General features: G+C 39.4%; 1 protein-coding gene across 23 annotated transcripts in view; it reads right to left on the bottom strand.

Annotated features, from left to right (window-relative positions):
* Positions 1 to 14,080, bottom strand: part of C2CD5 (C2 calcium dependent domain containing 5) — a 67,268-nt gene extending 53,188 nt beyond the window's left edge. For 6 of the 23 annotated variants that reach the window (XM_040595887.1, XM_040595885.1, XM_040595883.1 and 3 more), the window contains exons 1-6: positions 13,884 to 14,079; positions 9,775 to 9,861; positions 7,729 to 7,900; positions 5,355 to 5,450; positions 4,670 to 4,825; positions 2,037 to 2,235 (exon numbers count right to left, since the gene is read on the bottom strand). In XM_040595887.1, the coding sequence (XP_040451821.1) occupies positions 2,037 to 2,235; positions 4,670 to 4,825; positions 5,355 to 5,450; positions 7,729 to 7,900; positions 9,775 to 9,861; positions 13,884 to 13,973 (800 nt within the window). In that variant the 5' untranslated portion in view covers positions 13,974 to 14,079. Of the gene's footprint in view, positions 1 to 448; positions 574 to 1,239; positions 1,307 to 2,036; positions 2,236 to 4,669; positions 4,826 to 5,354; positions 5,451 to 7,728; positions 7,901 to 9,774; positions 9,862 to 13,883 lie in introns of those variants that run through there. The other 17 variants (XM_040595872.1, XM_040595873.1, XM_040595871.1 and 14 more) reach the window with 6 other exon arrangements.
* Between the last annotated feature and the right edge of the window lie 2,245 nt (positions 14,081 to 16,325).

A 16,325-nucleotide genomic window follows, 5' to 3' on the forward strand; every position in this document is an offset into this window, starting at 1 on the left:
AGATTGACTTACCTGATATCTAAAACCATCTCTTCCACAAATGGCACATAACCTTCCTACAACCACTTTAAAACCTAAATACCATATCTGAATTATTCTTGAAAGCAATTATGAACTCCAATCAAAACATTATTTCCTCCAATAACTGTAAAATAATGAATGTTCCCCAGATATATCAACTTATTTTTAATTTCGTAGGAAGTAAGCATGTTAAAAAGAAATGAAGAGTGTGACTTTGTGGAAGAGACTGATGCATTTTCAAGAAACTATTGCCTTTATTTCAGCAGCTGCACACAGGGTAGTTCTTCACTGACAACAGGTGTCTCCATGAGAAAATGAGGAGAAAAGATGGGTGGTACCTGCCTACACTGCCTGCCTGCCTGCACTTTGCGACCACTGTGCCTGTGGCCTGCCTCTCCCCAGCTCTTGAGTCTGAGCAGTCTCGTACCAGTGTAGATGAGAGTGGGAACAGACACAGAGAAGTTCTGAGTAAGTCGTGAGCCAGTAGCAGTGTGAATTGGGCTGTTGTGAGTCGAGCGGCATCCATGGCTTGGCGGATGAACCAGCGGAGACCTGAGAGAATTTGCAGCCAAGGTGGAAGAAAAGAAAACAATACATACAAACAGGTTGCAAAGTTATGTTATAAATTATTTCAGGGAAGTTTAGCTAGAGGAGATCTCTTACTTTAAGCAGACTCTAAGAATTTAAATTCCTAGCATGCAAGAGTCCAGATGAAATAAAAAGAGAGAAAGGAACGGCTTAAGTACTAGCTCATGAACGTGAATCTTTGGCAACAGGGCATCAAGTTAGTAAAGCCAAGAATAAGAAGTATTAGATGATTTGAGAAACATTCCCATTTTTTGCACTGAGGGACAATGATTCTGACAATATCCACCACCAAGCTGAACATGGATTACTTGGGGGGTAGAATTTCAACATTTTGCTCAGAGTGAAAGCTACTGATTTATTTAGGAATGCCTTTTAAATTAGTAGTTACCAGGTCCACCTCTGGTTTTTCTTTTTTAAATCACCACTGTTATTTTATGCTGCATTGTATCCAAAAGCTCTTTTGATGGCATTTTTTTAAAATTAAGACAAGTAAACAAGCTATGATATGAAATAGAAACCAGTAATTTTGAGAAGTCAGAGCATATTGATGCCTACATGACAAAAATACCCAATTACTATTGTAATGACAAAACAGTTTAAGTTAATGAAAATGGCTAATTCAAGTAATACCTCTGGAAACACAGCATTAGTAGTACGCTTTTTGGTGCTGTTTTTTCCTTCCAGAAATTGGATTGCTCTACCAAACAGAAAAATTTATCCAAGCAACAAAGTAGTAACAATTCAAAGATGACTGCAAGTATTTTTCTATTTGTACAAACATTAAAAAAATTGCATTTTTAATGTGTTTGGTGCTGCAGTAAATATAACTAAAGATCAAGAAATTCTACCTCTCATCATAAAATGTTTTCTCTGCAAGTACACTGTTCAACTACCTGTTTTGCAATAGCCCTACTTATTCTGCAACAGAAAAAAAGCAAATCACCAAAAAAAAAAAGACTACTCCAGGGTCATTCTCTAAATCACTGACAAAATGTATCTTTTCTTATATGCTCAGCAGAAACGCTCAAACTTGATTGTACTGAACTTGGAAAATCTTGAACAGAAAGTATATCATAAGCAGCCCTCAAAAATATTTATTGTACAAACACAAGAGTCAAAGCAGAACTAATTATTAGTTAGGAAATTGGTGGATCACAACCCAAGGATACATAATACCATTGCTACAGAAATTCAAAAAAGCCGTATTAAGTAAGGATTACTGCTCCAGCTTCTAAAGAAATAACCTAAGTAAACCAACCTAAAACATTTCAAAACTGTGGAATATAAACTGAGTTGCAGACAAATAAAACTACAAAAGAAAAACAAATTCTGGGGAAAAAAATAAATAACACTGATTATGTAAAACTGAATGAATACGAAAAGAGAGATGAAACTCGTTTCCCTACAAACTCGTAATTCATACTTACTCCTTCATTTCTTTGGATGGGGAGTTACATGCAGGTAAAAACGCTGATGTGTTACTTAATTTATCCAACGTGCAGGCTGTTCCTATGGCTCGCACTACTAGTCCAGACTCTCCCTCCAAATCAAAACACTGCAAATAACCAACAACAGCATTTCCTCTCATTTCAAGCACCTTCAAGCCAATCTTCCTTTGTAGTTCACCTAAAAAACAGAGGGTAAAGAGCTCATAGTTGTAGTGAACTTTCCCTATGCTCTTTTGTGGTCTTCGGCCTTTTTTTTGGAAATGCCAACCACATCAGTAAAACAGTTTAATAGATCCAAATCTTACAATATTATGCCAAGCAGCTGGTCACAATCTCTGTCTCCTGTAACACAGTGTGATATTCATAATTTGCACAGCTTTTTTTCCTTTTTACTCCAAATCTATCTGATTGCCAAAACAACATGTTATTTCAGAAATGTTTTTCTCAGTTTTTTTTTTTTCATTAGGTTTTCCCTTTTTTAATTGGCGGCAGCGGCGGGGGGGCAGATATGGTCAAGGTGTGTGCTGGAACACATGTCAAGTTTCTGAATACTCCTTCACCCAGTTCAGAACAATGCAACATCTTTGAAATCCACGTGGATAAGCATCTATATTTTTTTTATTTACAAATTTACTTAAGCTTGTTTCAACCTCATTCATACTTCTCACTCTTTTTAAATTAATACTGTTTAATATGGCAGCCTCATCTACAAAATTTAACACCAAATAAACAGAACACCATAATAAATATACCACACAATCGCTGCAAACAAGACCGCCACTTCTTTTGTATTAGTTGCACACAAAGACTGAAAGACTATAACTGTAAGACAATGGTCTGCCATAGATGCTTACTTAGCAGAATGTTTTAAAAAAAATAAATTCATTGATCTATGTAGTTAGATAGCCTTGGTAATACTAGGTGGAAAATGCCATCTCCCTTCTGATGAAATATTTCCAAAATTCTCCATTAACAAACTGACAAGCCTCACTGTCACAGAAGATAGCACAACAGTCCCAATGTCAATGATGCTATGAAATCAAGTGGAATGAGATTACCACTACTGCTTCCTAGAAGCTTGGTCTTAACATTACCAGAACAGGATCCCACTGCAAATTTCTTAACAGAGGCTGAAATTATGCCTGTACTGGTCTCGAAAAATCTCTAAGATTGAAGCAGAGTATGAAAGTTTCTAGCTGAGTGAAAATTGCTATGGATTTCGTTCAAGCCAAGGTTGAGACTGAATTCTTTTCTTCCATCTATAACACATAGTAAGTATGACAGAGATCTATGAAACAGCCTGGGTCATTCTCAGAAGCTACAGATTTCTTCAGGATTCTTTAGATATGGCCAACAGTAACAAAGATGGCAATGTGAAGCATTATGTTACATGACATGAAGCAGTATTGTTATGAGGTCTTTTGAGTTTTTGCCTCTTAACCACTGCCATGAATAAAAATATTAATAAAATGTAGCAGAATACTTGCACATGTGCTACTTTATCCATTTTCACTATTTATGCAAGGCAAGAGATATGCAAACATTAATCCTGTAAACTGACACACCACAGAACCTACATTAAAAACTTCATAAAAAGTGAATTCATGTCAGTTATGACAATATTGGTTTTTTCACATTTTTCCTCAAATGTGTCGGCTTTCCTAATGCAGACACCAAGTAACATCTCCATTATCTCTCTTATGTTGCCCCACTTACTAAAGATACATGCTTGCAAAAACCAACTCACTTTTTTTCAGTATCTTCCTTAAAATACAGCTGTATCTATAAGAAACCTGACAATATTAAGAGCCCATTAGAGAACTTAAACCACTCCCTATCATTCTAGTGGCTATTTTTCATCATTTCTTTGTATTTCTTAGACTTTCAATATTGTCCACCTCTATCAATTGGCTCGTCTTAGTGTGCAAGTCCTAGAGCAGGGGTGTTTTGTTCTGTTCTGTTGGCACTGACACAGGAGGATCTTAGTTCACAACTGCTGTTCATAAGCATCAGTAATACAAAAAACCAAATGCAAAAAATTATCTGTGAAGATACTTGATACAGTGGAAACATCAACTGATTCTAAGCAGATCTCTTCAGTAACTGCAGGTACATCCTGCAGAAGTGAGGCAAGACAATACAGAAGTATGCTTGAGAAGCAATGAACCAATCTTGACTTCAAAAAGATGGGATGAGTAAGATAAGTGTTAACACACACTGTATCTGAGATGGTGTCTATTTGTTCACATACTTCAAAGAGTTCACAGACGGTGGAGTAGTTTATATTTTAACTGCGTCAAAATTCTAGTAATACTCTTCAAATGGGTTAAGAACATCTTTGAGAATGTTCCACAGGTTTCTTTAACCTTGCTAAAAAACCCCAACAAATTAGACAGCAGCATGGCCTCACCACAAAGGAAAAGAAAAAAACAAAACAGTCAGCCATACTGGCCATCAGTAAGGACAACAGAACCTTCAGAAACAGAAGACACTGTGAACTGAAAAATAAACATAATACCAAAAATCATATACAATATTGTCTTAAGCAAGTCACTTGTTTAAATGCTAGTTTTAAAAGCAGCAGTAACCTCTACAGTCTACATGTTTAATACCTGACATAAGTGAAATAAGTCTTTGTCTAGCCTCATTCGATGCCCTTGGTGTACGAATTCGGTCTATCCACTGGTATTCTGGGTCTTCATTAACCACAAGCTCTTCCACAAATCCATGAATTATTACTGCTCTGTAACACTTAGGAATAGATGTAGCTGTTAAAAAAAATACAAAAGTGGAAGGCATGAGTCTATGAGCCAAGAATTCCAAAAAACCCCATGAAATTACACATAACAGTTACATGAACAATTCCAGAAAGTAATCCACACTATTTTCTGTAAAATGTGGACATATCCAAGCAGTTTTGTTCTGGAAGACCCTGGAACACCAATAACCGTCCAGTGTATCAGTTACAACGTACCATTATGAAACCTTTCCACTTTGTGCTTCTTTAACAGGATATACACCCAAAATAACACAGTGAGTATATGCATATGCACTGAAATGCAACTTAGGAAAAGCAGAGAATAACTTATTTGCATTGTTTTGAAATATGAAAAGTAAAAAATTATTAAAAAAAAAACCAAACAAACTAAATTTCCTGCATTTACTACTGGCTTCAATGTAATCTCCACTGGCCTTAGACAATGAGCTGCTGAAAGAAGAGAAACTGACAGAATAGGGAAAGAAAGAAAGAAGGGAGGGGAAATTTTCTGTTCAAATGAATTTTTTTCCTCTACTTACTGCAAAAAAATTTGACTCCACAGGATGACTGCCTGAATCTGTTTAAATCGTTGAAGAGATCTACCTTCACCACCACATTGATCTCCCCGCGTATACCTATTAATAAAAGACATGAAAAATGAGAAGATGTATCACAAACAAATACAAAACTAGCCCTACTAATTATTGCCTATTATTAGTAATCAATGCACTTTCTACTACCCATGAGTTAGTTTTTCTGCAAAGAATGTACTATAACCCTGCTAGAGCCACTCGGTTCAACTGGCAGTTCACCTGTTAATTCTAGCCTAGGCCAGAGGAGCAGGAAGATACTTCCTTGCCTCTCAGGTCTGCTGCAGAGACAGTGTCTCAGAGGAATTTTCTAGTTCAGCCTTTGAGGCTGAAGCTATGCAAGCAACAGTCCTCAAATACCTGCTGCAATGAACAGGGTTTCAGACGTAAGACAGGATTGGGAAAAAGAGAAGCCATTAGCCGCCTGATACTGCAGTGGCCTCTGCTGCAGACTCTCTGCTCCTTTGCCCTGTACCATCAGTGCAGGAAGGGTATAAAATCAGTATCTAAGTACCATGACTGTCCCAATAGATAAGTGGAAGAAATATTCCCAAACTCACTTGAATACAGATGTCTTGATACTGGAGTCCTGTCCACATCAAAAAGCTCTGACCAACACCAAATAAGATTTTAAATTTTCTCCCTAAAATGTTTTCAAAATCACAGTAAAGCTAGTCTCCAAAGCTGAATCCAATGAGAAAATTTATGGCTCTTTCTAGAACCACAAAGTGGCACAGTAAATGTCTGTAAAACACTTTAACTATGAGAAGAAATGTATAAAAAAATAAGGTATTACAGACTTTTTAGACAAAAGTTTAATTTTTGGCCTCAATTAAACCTTACTAATAACGAAGTATTTCCTCAACACAGCCATTTTTTTATTTTTCTACTTCCCTATTCTGAGCTTTTTCTTCTTCTTCCCCATCCAGTAACAAAATCATTTCACATATTACAGGTTCTGACATATTGAGGACTAAAATTCTTGGTAAGTCTGATCTCTAATATCTTCAGAAGCGTTTATCACTTAAATATATGACACTCAAATAAAAACATCAGATCTGTAATTGAGTCTGACAATATTGCAATAGTCAGCTAGATTCTATCTTCCAAAACACAACAGAAAGAAATCTTCAGTTACTATAACAGGAAATGCCTCAGGCCCATATATTTTCTTGGATAATCATGTTGAGGTGCAAAACAAAAAAAAATTTAATAAAAATTTATAAACAACAGTGGGTTTTTTTAGGAAGCACCAATTAATGTTTGCCAAAGATGAAGATAATTAGAATCTACTGCTATAAGCATGAAAACATAAGACTTCTAATTTTAGTTAAATAGAAAAAAAGCTGTGAAATAATAACAGATCTAGAAAATTACAGAAAATCTAACTCTGACATGCAAGTTGTACACATCCTGAGACAAGTATTCCCCTAATTTAACTTCAAAAGAAAACATACAATAGAAAGATGGGACTAGAATAAAAGGGTAAGAAAACATGTATTATTTCTCAGAAAAAACACCTTCAGTATAACTGTTCTAAATGTAAAAAAATACTTTTCATCAGTTATGCCGATCATCTAGTAAATACCATTAATTATTTCCATACAACAATTCATGATTAGCTTTTAACACAGTTAGGTCATTTAATGCATACTGGATACTGAACAAGGGTGGTAATGACAACCACACAGATGTTCTGCAATAAGGTATGCAAGCAGCAAGCTAATTCCTGTAAACTAACCTCGACCTTCTGGGACCAAAGCTGTGTTTCATTAAAATCAAAGGCAAAAATATCATTAACTTCATTTTCTCATACCTTCAGGACATTTGGATGAAATCTACCTAGCACTGACAGTACCTTCTGCAGTGAAAAGGAATTTCATCCTGTATTTTATGTTGAAGATATGTCACACCCTGTCCCTCCATCTCAAATGAAGTTTATCCCACAACCTAGGAAGGCACATCCCAACTGACTTCAACAAAAGTTTATTCTTTTAGTAAACAGGTGGTAATTAGAACGGTACGTTTGGGTCTTTTTTTTTAATCTAAATTTCACAGTAACTATTTTAAACATCATGTGAAGATTTTTTTCCACTTGTCACAAGCTCTGTGGAAGGCGTTCTGCCAAGCACTAGCCTGAACTACTATGCCAGAAATTTTCTCATGCCAGAAATAAGGAAAAAAACTGCCAGAAAAGCAGCTTCCTAGGTCCCAAGGCTAAAATTATTACAAATTTCTGAAGACAGCTTACAGAAATGAAGATTGTAAGAAGCAGATTACATCTCAAACAACACTGTTTTACTTTTAAATTAGCAAATCTTACCATGAATGGTATCATAAATTGGAAACCATCCTGAAATAACTGTAGCTGCTTCACTATACAGCAAAGGATCAATATCTATGTACACTTTGCCAATGGCATCATTAGCGCTGTAGGTATCATGATCAAGAACGGTGATCTGAAGAGGTTCATCTTGTAGCTCTTCATCATCTACCTAGAAACAAATATTAACATGGAATCTGAGCATTTAAAAAAAAATACAGGGACACACTGCTGAAAAACAAATGAAAGAAATAGGAGAGTTAATTATGTACGGTGACCTGACACACATAAATCCATAATTTTGATTTTCTGTATCGAAACAACACATTCACTTATTTTGATTTTACCCTTCACAGACAGGTGAGATCCTGGAAGCAGAGTAATCACTGGGAGAAAAACAGGAAAGCAAAATTACAGCGATCACACATCTTAAAATGCTACAATTTGTTTCAAGTCACATTCCCTAGGTTGTCTACCCACCTCCACAATAAACACTTTTCATAAAAAAATGAAAATTTAAGATAAAGCATCTCAGAGGACTATTCTACTCTGAAGTTACGATTACTGGTGCTCTCACCCTTCCAAACTGCTCAACGGCTTAAAAGAAGACAAGACATTTTATACAACCCACTGTAAAAATTCAGTAATTTCAGACATGCACTTTCATAAATAAATGCAATAAATATTTTTTAAGATGTACAAAGATAGACATCTACAATTTCTTTGTGTTGAACATTACAAACCAAGAATCCGGTTTGCTAAATGCAATGGGATGACTCCTGTAAGTGTTTGCAGAATTATAACATGTGATCTTGCAAAAAGATCAAAGTACACACACACGCACACACTTACGATGTCTTAAGCAGTTAGTGTGTTTCCACTCTTTGAAATGTGGAATTTCTTTTTTTTTTTCCCCCCAATGTTGTTGTTTGGCTCTTTTCTTTCCCAAATCCATTTTTCCATGCAAAAAAATAAAATTTTGAGAGTTCTGTTATTGTCAAAAAACCTCCTTCTGTATGAACAGAGTTAACTGTGCACACAGATCAACTCCTCCCTCTCCCCAAAAAAAACAACCCCTGGAACTGAAAGATAAAAAAAAAAGAAAACCAACTGAACTTCAACACCACAGTACTACTTTCTAAATCAACATGGATTTCTGATTAGGAGATGCTCATAATCAAGCGTTCCGTGTTAATATTCTGCCTAACCTTACTATTCGCTTTAAAATATTTCTAACATTACCAGCTATTACATCACTCATTAAATGTACATATATTTACAATGATGTTTACATTGTGATATTATCTTAGAACACTATAAACAAACCACTACTAAATATTCCAATGTTTTAACAATTAATTCATTCTGAACATCATTACATACTTCTTTTTAAGTAAAAAAAAAAGCTGTAGTAACAAAACCAAAAAAAAATGAGGTACTTGTTCAGGGCAAAACGTCAAAGGACAACACTGAATTGGATCCTAGAAAGCAGTAAGTAATTACAGGAAAATGCTGAGTGCCCTCATTATTACATAAGGAAATGGAAAAGAAATTGTCCAATAATTGCTGTCCAAGCTCTTTATTTTGTAATTTTCTCATAGGAGTTCTCCATTTTCTTCATCAAGTGCATTGTTTTTGCAACCCAAAATAACATTTCAAATATCTATTAACTTTCTTACTCAAAATTAACCCATTAAAAATATATTAGCATACCCATACTGATATCTGAAAGCCTAATCCATAATGCTGTTTTCCCCCCACTTCCACCTGTTTTGTCTTTTTTAGCATTACCCAGATTAACACTGGAGTTGGATCCAATCTGGCAAGCTTTTATCTTTACAAACAGTTCTAAAAAGCCAATGAGACACCTTTAGCAAACAAGGTCTTACTGTATACAGGTTTGCTGAAAAGGCTTCATGTGTATTTAAAGAAAAATACACTTCACTCCTCAAAACTTATTTTCTGCCTGAAATGAAATTATTTCATTAAGGGCATCTAAATCAGAGCATCTATATGGATACAGGCAAACTCTTGAAAAATACTTACTTCAAATTTAAACCACTCAGAATTCCACTGAGGATTAAGTGATTTGGGATACACATCTGTCTTAAATGTTGTATTTCCAAACTTTACCTAAAAATACAAGCATTCAACTATTAATAACAAATATGAATAAAGAAATCTAGAAAATAATTAAATCTACACATGCCAAAAATTTCAAATACGTATTTCAATAGTATCAACAAGTCTTTTTCAGTGAGTGGCTTTGTTAATCGATTCACATATATCAGTAAGTAACTTCCCATGTATCAACACCACTTCCAATAAACCTCTCCCACTATTAAAATTGTTTCTTTTCCTCCTCAATCAGATGAGAGTAAAAATATCACTTATATTGGCTATTCAAAGTCACCTGGTATACCTTCCTTGCCTTCTGTTTAGAAATACTGTAAGCAAAAGTATTCTATCTAAATATTGATAGTTTGCCCTATTACTGTTCTCTCGAGTTTCTAAATCAGCTATAATGACAATTTATAAAAGAAATATAGAAATACAATGGTAAAGTTAGCAAATTTATTTCTTAAATTTAAGAAATCACTCCAGATATACACCAGAAAATGACTGACACCATCTCCATTAACTGCAATCTTAATACGCTGAACACTTATCAGTAAATTTAGAGCAGCAAGGGGGAAACACGACTTTCTATTCCTTTCTTAAAATATAAAAAACTCCATAAAGCATACAGGCAAAAAGGTCAGAGGGACTACATATATGCATGCATCTACATATATCCTTATATCCTCCAGTTACTGAAGACTAAATATTCTCCATACTTCTACTGATTAACACACCGTCAACCACATAATAGCCTATTTCAGGAATTTCCATCTGGTCTTCATAGCAGTCTATTTCAGGACAACCCCATTTGCGGTTTGTTTGTTCTTTTGGTTTTGTTTGTTTTTTTATAAAGTGAAATTGAATTTTTGTGATGCTCCATATATCAAGAAACCATGCTGCGCAATGCAAGAGCCTTTATTTCACTGCAGCTTTTATTCCAAGCCATTTATAAACACTTGTAGTTCTCTGAATGTTGCCTCTCAAAATGATTAGTACTTCAACTAATAGCAAGTATCTGATGGCACTTACAAATACGCAGTGTTTTTGAATTCATTCAAGATGAATGAAGACAATAAAGAGTGTGCTGATATTGAGGAAACACTGCAGTTAAAGATAACTGTGCCTTCTGAATGACATTTTCTTTTTAAAAGTCTAAATGGATTTTAGAGACTAAATTTAGGCTTACCTTTTGAAAACTGTATAGCAATTTTAAAACACTTTTGCTCAAGAAAGTATAAACATTTTATACATTTCAGTAATATGGTGATTACTTTGCACAGGTGCATACTGCAACTCTAAAGAGATTCTGCACTTGCTTTAGTACACTCAATTAATTGAAAAAGCCTAAAGCACTGCAAAACTGGACTACGAGTTCCCACTGAGCTCTGTATATACAACCATAGTACCTCAGTTAAGAGAACTCTTTACAGCATTTGTGACCAAAGAAAGAAAAAGAAAAAAATCGGTGGGGTCTCCTATTTGATTCAATGAACAGTAATCTTTTTTGAAGAGAAGTTACTCCAAAATAAGCTCAAAAGTTAAAAGCCAGAGTGGTATGAAAACACAGGATTAAGTAATCTTAGTGTAAAAAATACATCTACCTATCAAAAGGTGGAGGCAGCCTATGTGCATACAGAAAACTAACAGCACTGCCACTCAGAATGTGTTGTCATCACACAAAGCAGTATAATAAACTTGACGCGAGTTTTAACTGAGCTACCTTATATACCAGAAGCTGCCAAGATGGAACAGCCCAGAGCTCCACCCAACCTATTTTTACATGTTATCTGGGGAGTAAATTAGTTCCCCTGGAGCCCCAGGCAGCTATAACTGAACTTCAGTAGCCAAGCTAGTTCATTAAAGCTAGTAGAGATAATCAAGCACTACGCTGCTGTCCGCTGTACAAATGTAGAAGCACAATTACAGAAAAAAATGTGTTAATTTGCTCCAGATCACACATGCTGGCTATGTCCAAATCATGCATAACCTGAGCCAAGTAAGAGCTCTAAAGCTTTTCTCATTTTCTTTTCCAATGCCAGATTTATATTAGAACATTTAACAAGGAAATTAAAGGCTACTAATTAAGTAGTACCTTTACATTACTTCTGCTTTTCAATTTTATTTAAGTGAAAACGTTTTGTAAATGTTTTCACCAGCTTTTCACAGAAAATAACAGTTTCAAGCTCAATTTATTTTGAGATAAATCTCACCTGCTGCTTTGCCTACTCCACATGTGGAAAGGGTAGTTCCCAGAGCCTAAATAACAGTCCTGTCTAAACAGCAGGCCCCATCTACACGTTTCTTTAGCTTTCTTTGTGCCAAGACATTCATGAAATTGCACATTAACCCAGATAAGCAAACAGATCTTTCTGAAAAAAATTAAGTTTCCCTTTTTTGCTAAGCTAGTCTTTAACTAGATGAATTTCGCAATCTGTTTTGCTACACAGCTTTTCAGGCAGTAGGGCTGGCACATATGGAGCAGCGTTGAGAACAACAGACCAACAAGAGAGATCTGAAAGCATAAGAACAGGCCAAATGAAACTCAAGAGAACTGTATTTCCTATTCCTATTTTTTCTGTCCCCTAGTTGCACACATCAGACTTGTTGTAAGCTGCCTATTAATCAAATTTAGAATTACAAGAGAAGTCTTTATAAATTAAAAACTGATGAAACATTTGAAACCCAACACTGAAATATTAAGTTAAATGACAGTCGTTCATGTAATAAAACAGAACTGTGTACTATTTCAGCTCCGTTAAAAGGCATGCGAGAAATACATTTTCACTTTATTACCAATTTACTGTCCCCCTAAGCTATGTGCTTAGTGTCTGTCTTATGTCAGTCATATTTTTAAGCACCAAATGAAGATGTCCCCACCAAACAGGACTTACATAACCCAAATCTTTTTTTTATACCAGTATTACCAGACTTTTCAATTTATACAGCTCCAGAAAGATGGTCTGTCTTCCTAAATTCCAGTATTGTGCCAACCTCAATTACTGTTAGTAGCTGAGCATCTCTTTTGATGCTCAACATTTTTTTGAGCATGCATTTAGATAGCACGCCATTTTTAAACACCTCTTTGCTTCTTCTAAGAGTATGATTTCTGAATCTGTTGAACATTTCTGAAAGTCTTTAAGTTATTCATATTGGAAATAATGAATCACAAAAGAGAAGGATCACATAACTTATTCTACAATCCCTTCCTAAAAAATGCCCTAGATATTGCCTGCTAACTATAAGACTGTAAAGAAGGGTGAGGTTAGGTACTCTTGGTGCAATTAAGTGATTTAAACATGCAAATGATATTCAGTATTTGTGCAATAAAGGATCCTCTGAAAATATCATATTTCCAATGCTTTAAATAGGAAAATTAATATTTGCCTTAAAAGCAAAGCCTGTACAAGCACTCTGCACTTCATATATTGAGAGATGCTAATGACTTAAACACGCTTTTACCACTTCTCCAGCCTGTTTACAAGACGCCTACCGAATCCTGAGACGGTTTCCATTTGGCTGTCACACCAACAAGGGTCACTCATTAACAACTTCCAGCCAAGGCAGGCTGAGAAAGAACGGAACGCTGCTGAACTGCCACCCCAGCCCTGGTCGGCTGTCAGCTAGAAGGCCCGGGTGCACCAGCAACTGCTTTATAGACACCCCCGCGCTGCGGGGCCCGGGGCGCTGCCTGCCGTTCCGCAGCCCCCCCGGCGGGGCTGCCCCCCCCGCCGCAGGGCGCGGCCGAGGAGCCGCCCTCAGGCCGAGGCCGGGGCCGCCAAACGCGCCCCAGGGCGGAGCCGCCGCGGCAGCAGCGTCCCAGGCAGCGCCCCGGCGCTCCGCGCCCGCGGCCGTGACCGCGGCGGCACCTGTCACCGCGGCGAGCCCAGCCAGCACGGGGCGCCCCGCGGCACCCACCCCCTCCCCCGCTCCCGGGGGCGCCGCGGCGGGGCCCGGCAAGTGCCGCAGCCGCGCGGGCGGCGGGCAGGTACGTGGGCCCGCGGCGCGAGCCCGCCCGCCCCCCCCCTCCCGCAAACCTCCACAAAGGCGTCGGTCAGGTCACTGGCGCGGTCCATCACCGGCAAATGGCGCCCTGCCACGATTTTGACCTTCAGCTTCCCCGGCATCTTCCTCCGCCTCCCCCCGGCTGCAGGGAGAAAACAACAGCGCGTGTCCCATGGACCGGCACGGCACGGCACAGATCGGGGGGGGGGGCTGGCGGCGGGGGGCAGCGGACGCGCATGCGCCACGGCGAGCAACGGTCTGCGACTGCCCGCCCATGCCCGGCGCCGCTGCCCGAACCCGGCGCCGTGACGCAACGCGGGGGGGACGGAACGGCAGCCGGGCGCATGCGCTGCTTGCTGGGTCGTTACCGTAAGAGGCCGACAGAGCGGGCGTGAGGAGTGGGCGGCTCTGTGTTCTCTCCCGGCGGTGGCCAGGCCCGGGGACGCCTCGGCGCGCCACTCGCCCAGGCGGTATCGCCGCGCTCTTACGCCAAGATGGCGCCGCGGGCACGGGGACGCCGGCTCCTCCATGGGTTCCGTGCTAGCGCCGTGGTTGCGAGTCCGAGGGAAGTCAGGGCGCTTAAGCGCCGAGTCATCGATGCCCGGGACAGCCGTGGCTACCGCGGGCGGCCCAGGCTGGCCGTGGGACGGGACGGGCTGGGCTGAGGCCGCCTGCAGCCTCTCGCGGCCGGGCCGGGGCTGCGTCGCGGCTGTCGCCGCGTTCAGCCTTGTGCCTGCGGTTCCGTGGGGCCCGGGGCCGCGTGTCGGCCTAGGCCCCTCAGCGTCCCCGGCCGCCGCGGAGGCCCCGCCGCGGGTGCGGCCTGCTCCGGGCGCCCTGTCCGCGGCTCCCGGTGGCTCCGGCCCGCTTCGCGTCCGGCTGCCCCCGGGAAGGACTAGGTGCGCTCTCGGGTTTGAGGGCTCGGGGGGGGGGGGGGGGGGGGGGGGGGGGGTCGTGGGACATAACGTTCCTCCTCAGGCATTTAGCGGGAGAGCCCTTTAAACTGTTTCAAGCAAACACCGTGGGTTTGGGTGGGGTTTTTTTTCTTAATCAAAGATAAATATTTGCAGTATTTGAGGGATTATGAATAGATTAAATGGAATTTAGTTATCAGAAATAGGATTTGATACAGTTCTCGTAGCCAGGTTTTGACTTTTTGATGCCTGAAAAGCCCTTTGTTCGGCAGTAGTGCTGCGGAGGCTTGGGGCGAGCCGAGGAGTGGGCTGGCCTGCAGGGCAGGGCGGCTGCGGGGCGAGGGTGGGCGTAGGAAACCAGGTTGTGTGAGACCCTGTGGGTCCTCTGTTGTACCACCGGTGTGGCTGTGAACCGGAATATAAAAGAACCCTTTTGTTTTGATTAAGCGGTCCCCAGGTGTTGAGCCAAATAGTAGATCTGGGTGGATTATTTTTCCTTCTTTCTAATCTTACAAAAAGACTAAATAATGTTGCGGGCTGGAATGTGATACTGCAAACACAAGCCATATGAATGAAAAACAGTAGTGTGTGGCATAGCAAATCAACGTATTGAAGACCTTGCCTGTCTGTCCTCCAGCTAGCTGCATTTAGTCTCGCTACTACAGCACTTCCTCTAGCTTGTTTTGCAGTTTGGAGCAAGAAAAATGTTGCTGGTGTTCATCACATCAGAGTAAATTACAAACAGGCTAGATGCATGTTTTTTCCTCATGCATTCCTGGGTGGAGTACTGGAATGAGACTGCTCCCAAGGCAGGATAGCAGTAAAGAGCAAAGACCCGGAAGGGGCATCAAAACCAGAAAACACCCAACTAATGTTAGGGGTTTATTTGAGACCAGAAATGTGCTTTTTGAATGGAATATCCTGATCTCACCTGCTTAAATGTTATTTTGGCTCACTTAATCTAGTAGTTACAGAGGATGCAAACTGATTATTTCATTTGGATAAAACTGCACTGAAAAGCATAAGCTAGCAATACCCCAAATACATTCTAGCTATTTAAGCACATCTGGGCTGTGACAGCAAGTTAAAGCTAGTGCGAAATAAAACCCCCTGAATAGCATATGAAATATGCTAGGTTCTCAACCGTTTCACCCTAAAGATGGGCCATTAATCCACTGTGTTACTTGTTAACATAGTCATTTCTGCGTCTTAACTTCCCTGTTAGAGTGGAAAACTACCAGCAGAAGACAAGACTAAAAAAAAATACGTTCTCTGTTGCCCGTGTTAGATACAGCATTGGTTGGACTTCACTAATTGGTCACGTAGTGCTTTATAGCCCAAGATTCAGGGAGTATAAATTAAGTTCTTGACTGCAAACAAGTAAAAACAATGTAAAAGTAAATTTTGTCGTATGTTTTCTTCTGGCAACGTGTTTCTTTGCTGCTTTTGCTAGCTAAATTACAATATAACAATTATTAGGAAACTGTGATTACTGTGATTTTACAGCATGCCTTGTGATACAGAGATTTTTTTTCAGCTTGTCAGGACATGAATTCTTGGGGA

This window comes from Falco naumanni, chromosome 5 (assembly GCF_017639655.2).
Source record: "Falco naumanni isolate bFalNau1 chromosome 5, bFalNau1.pat, whole genome shotgun sequence".
Lineage (NCBI taxonomy): Eukaryota > Metazoa > Chordata > Aves > Falconiformes > Falconidae > Falco > Falco naumanni.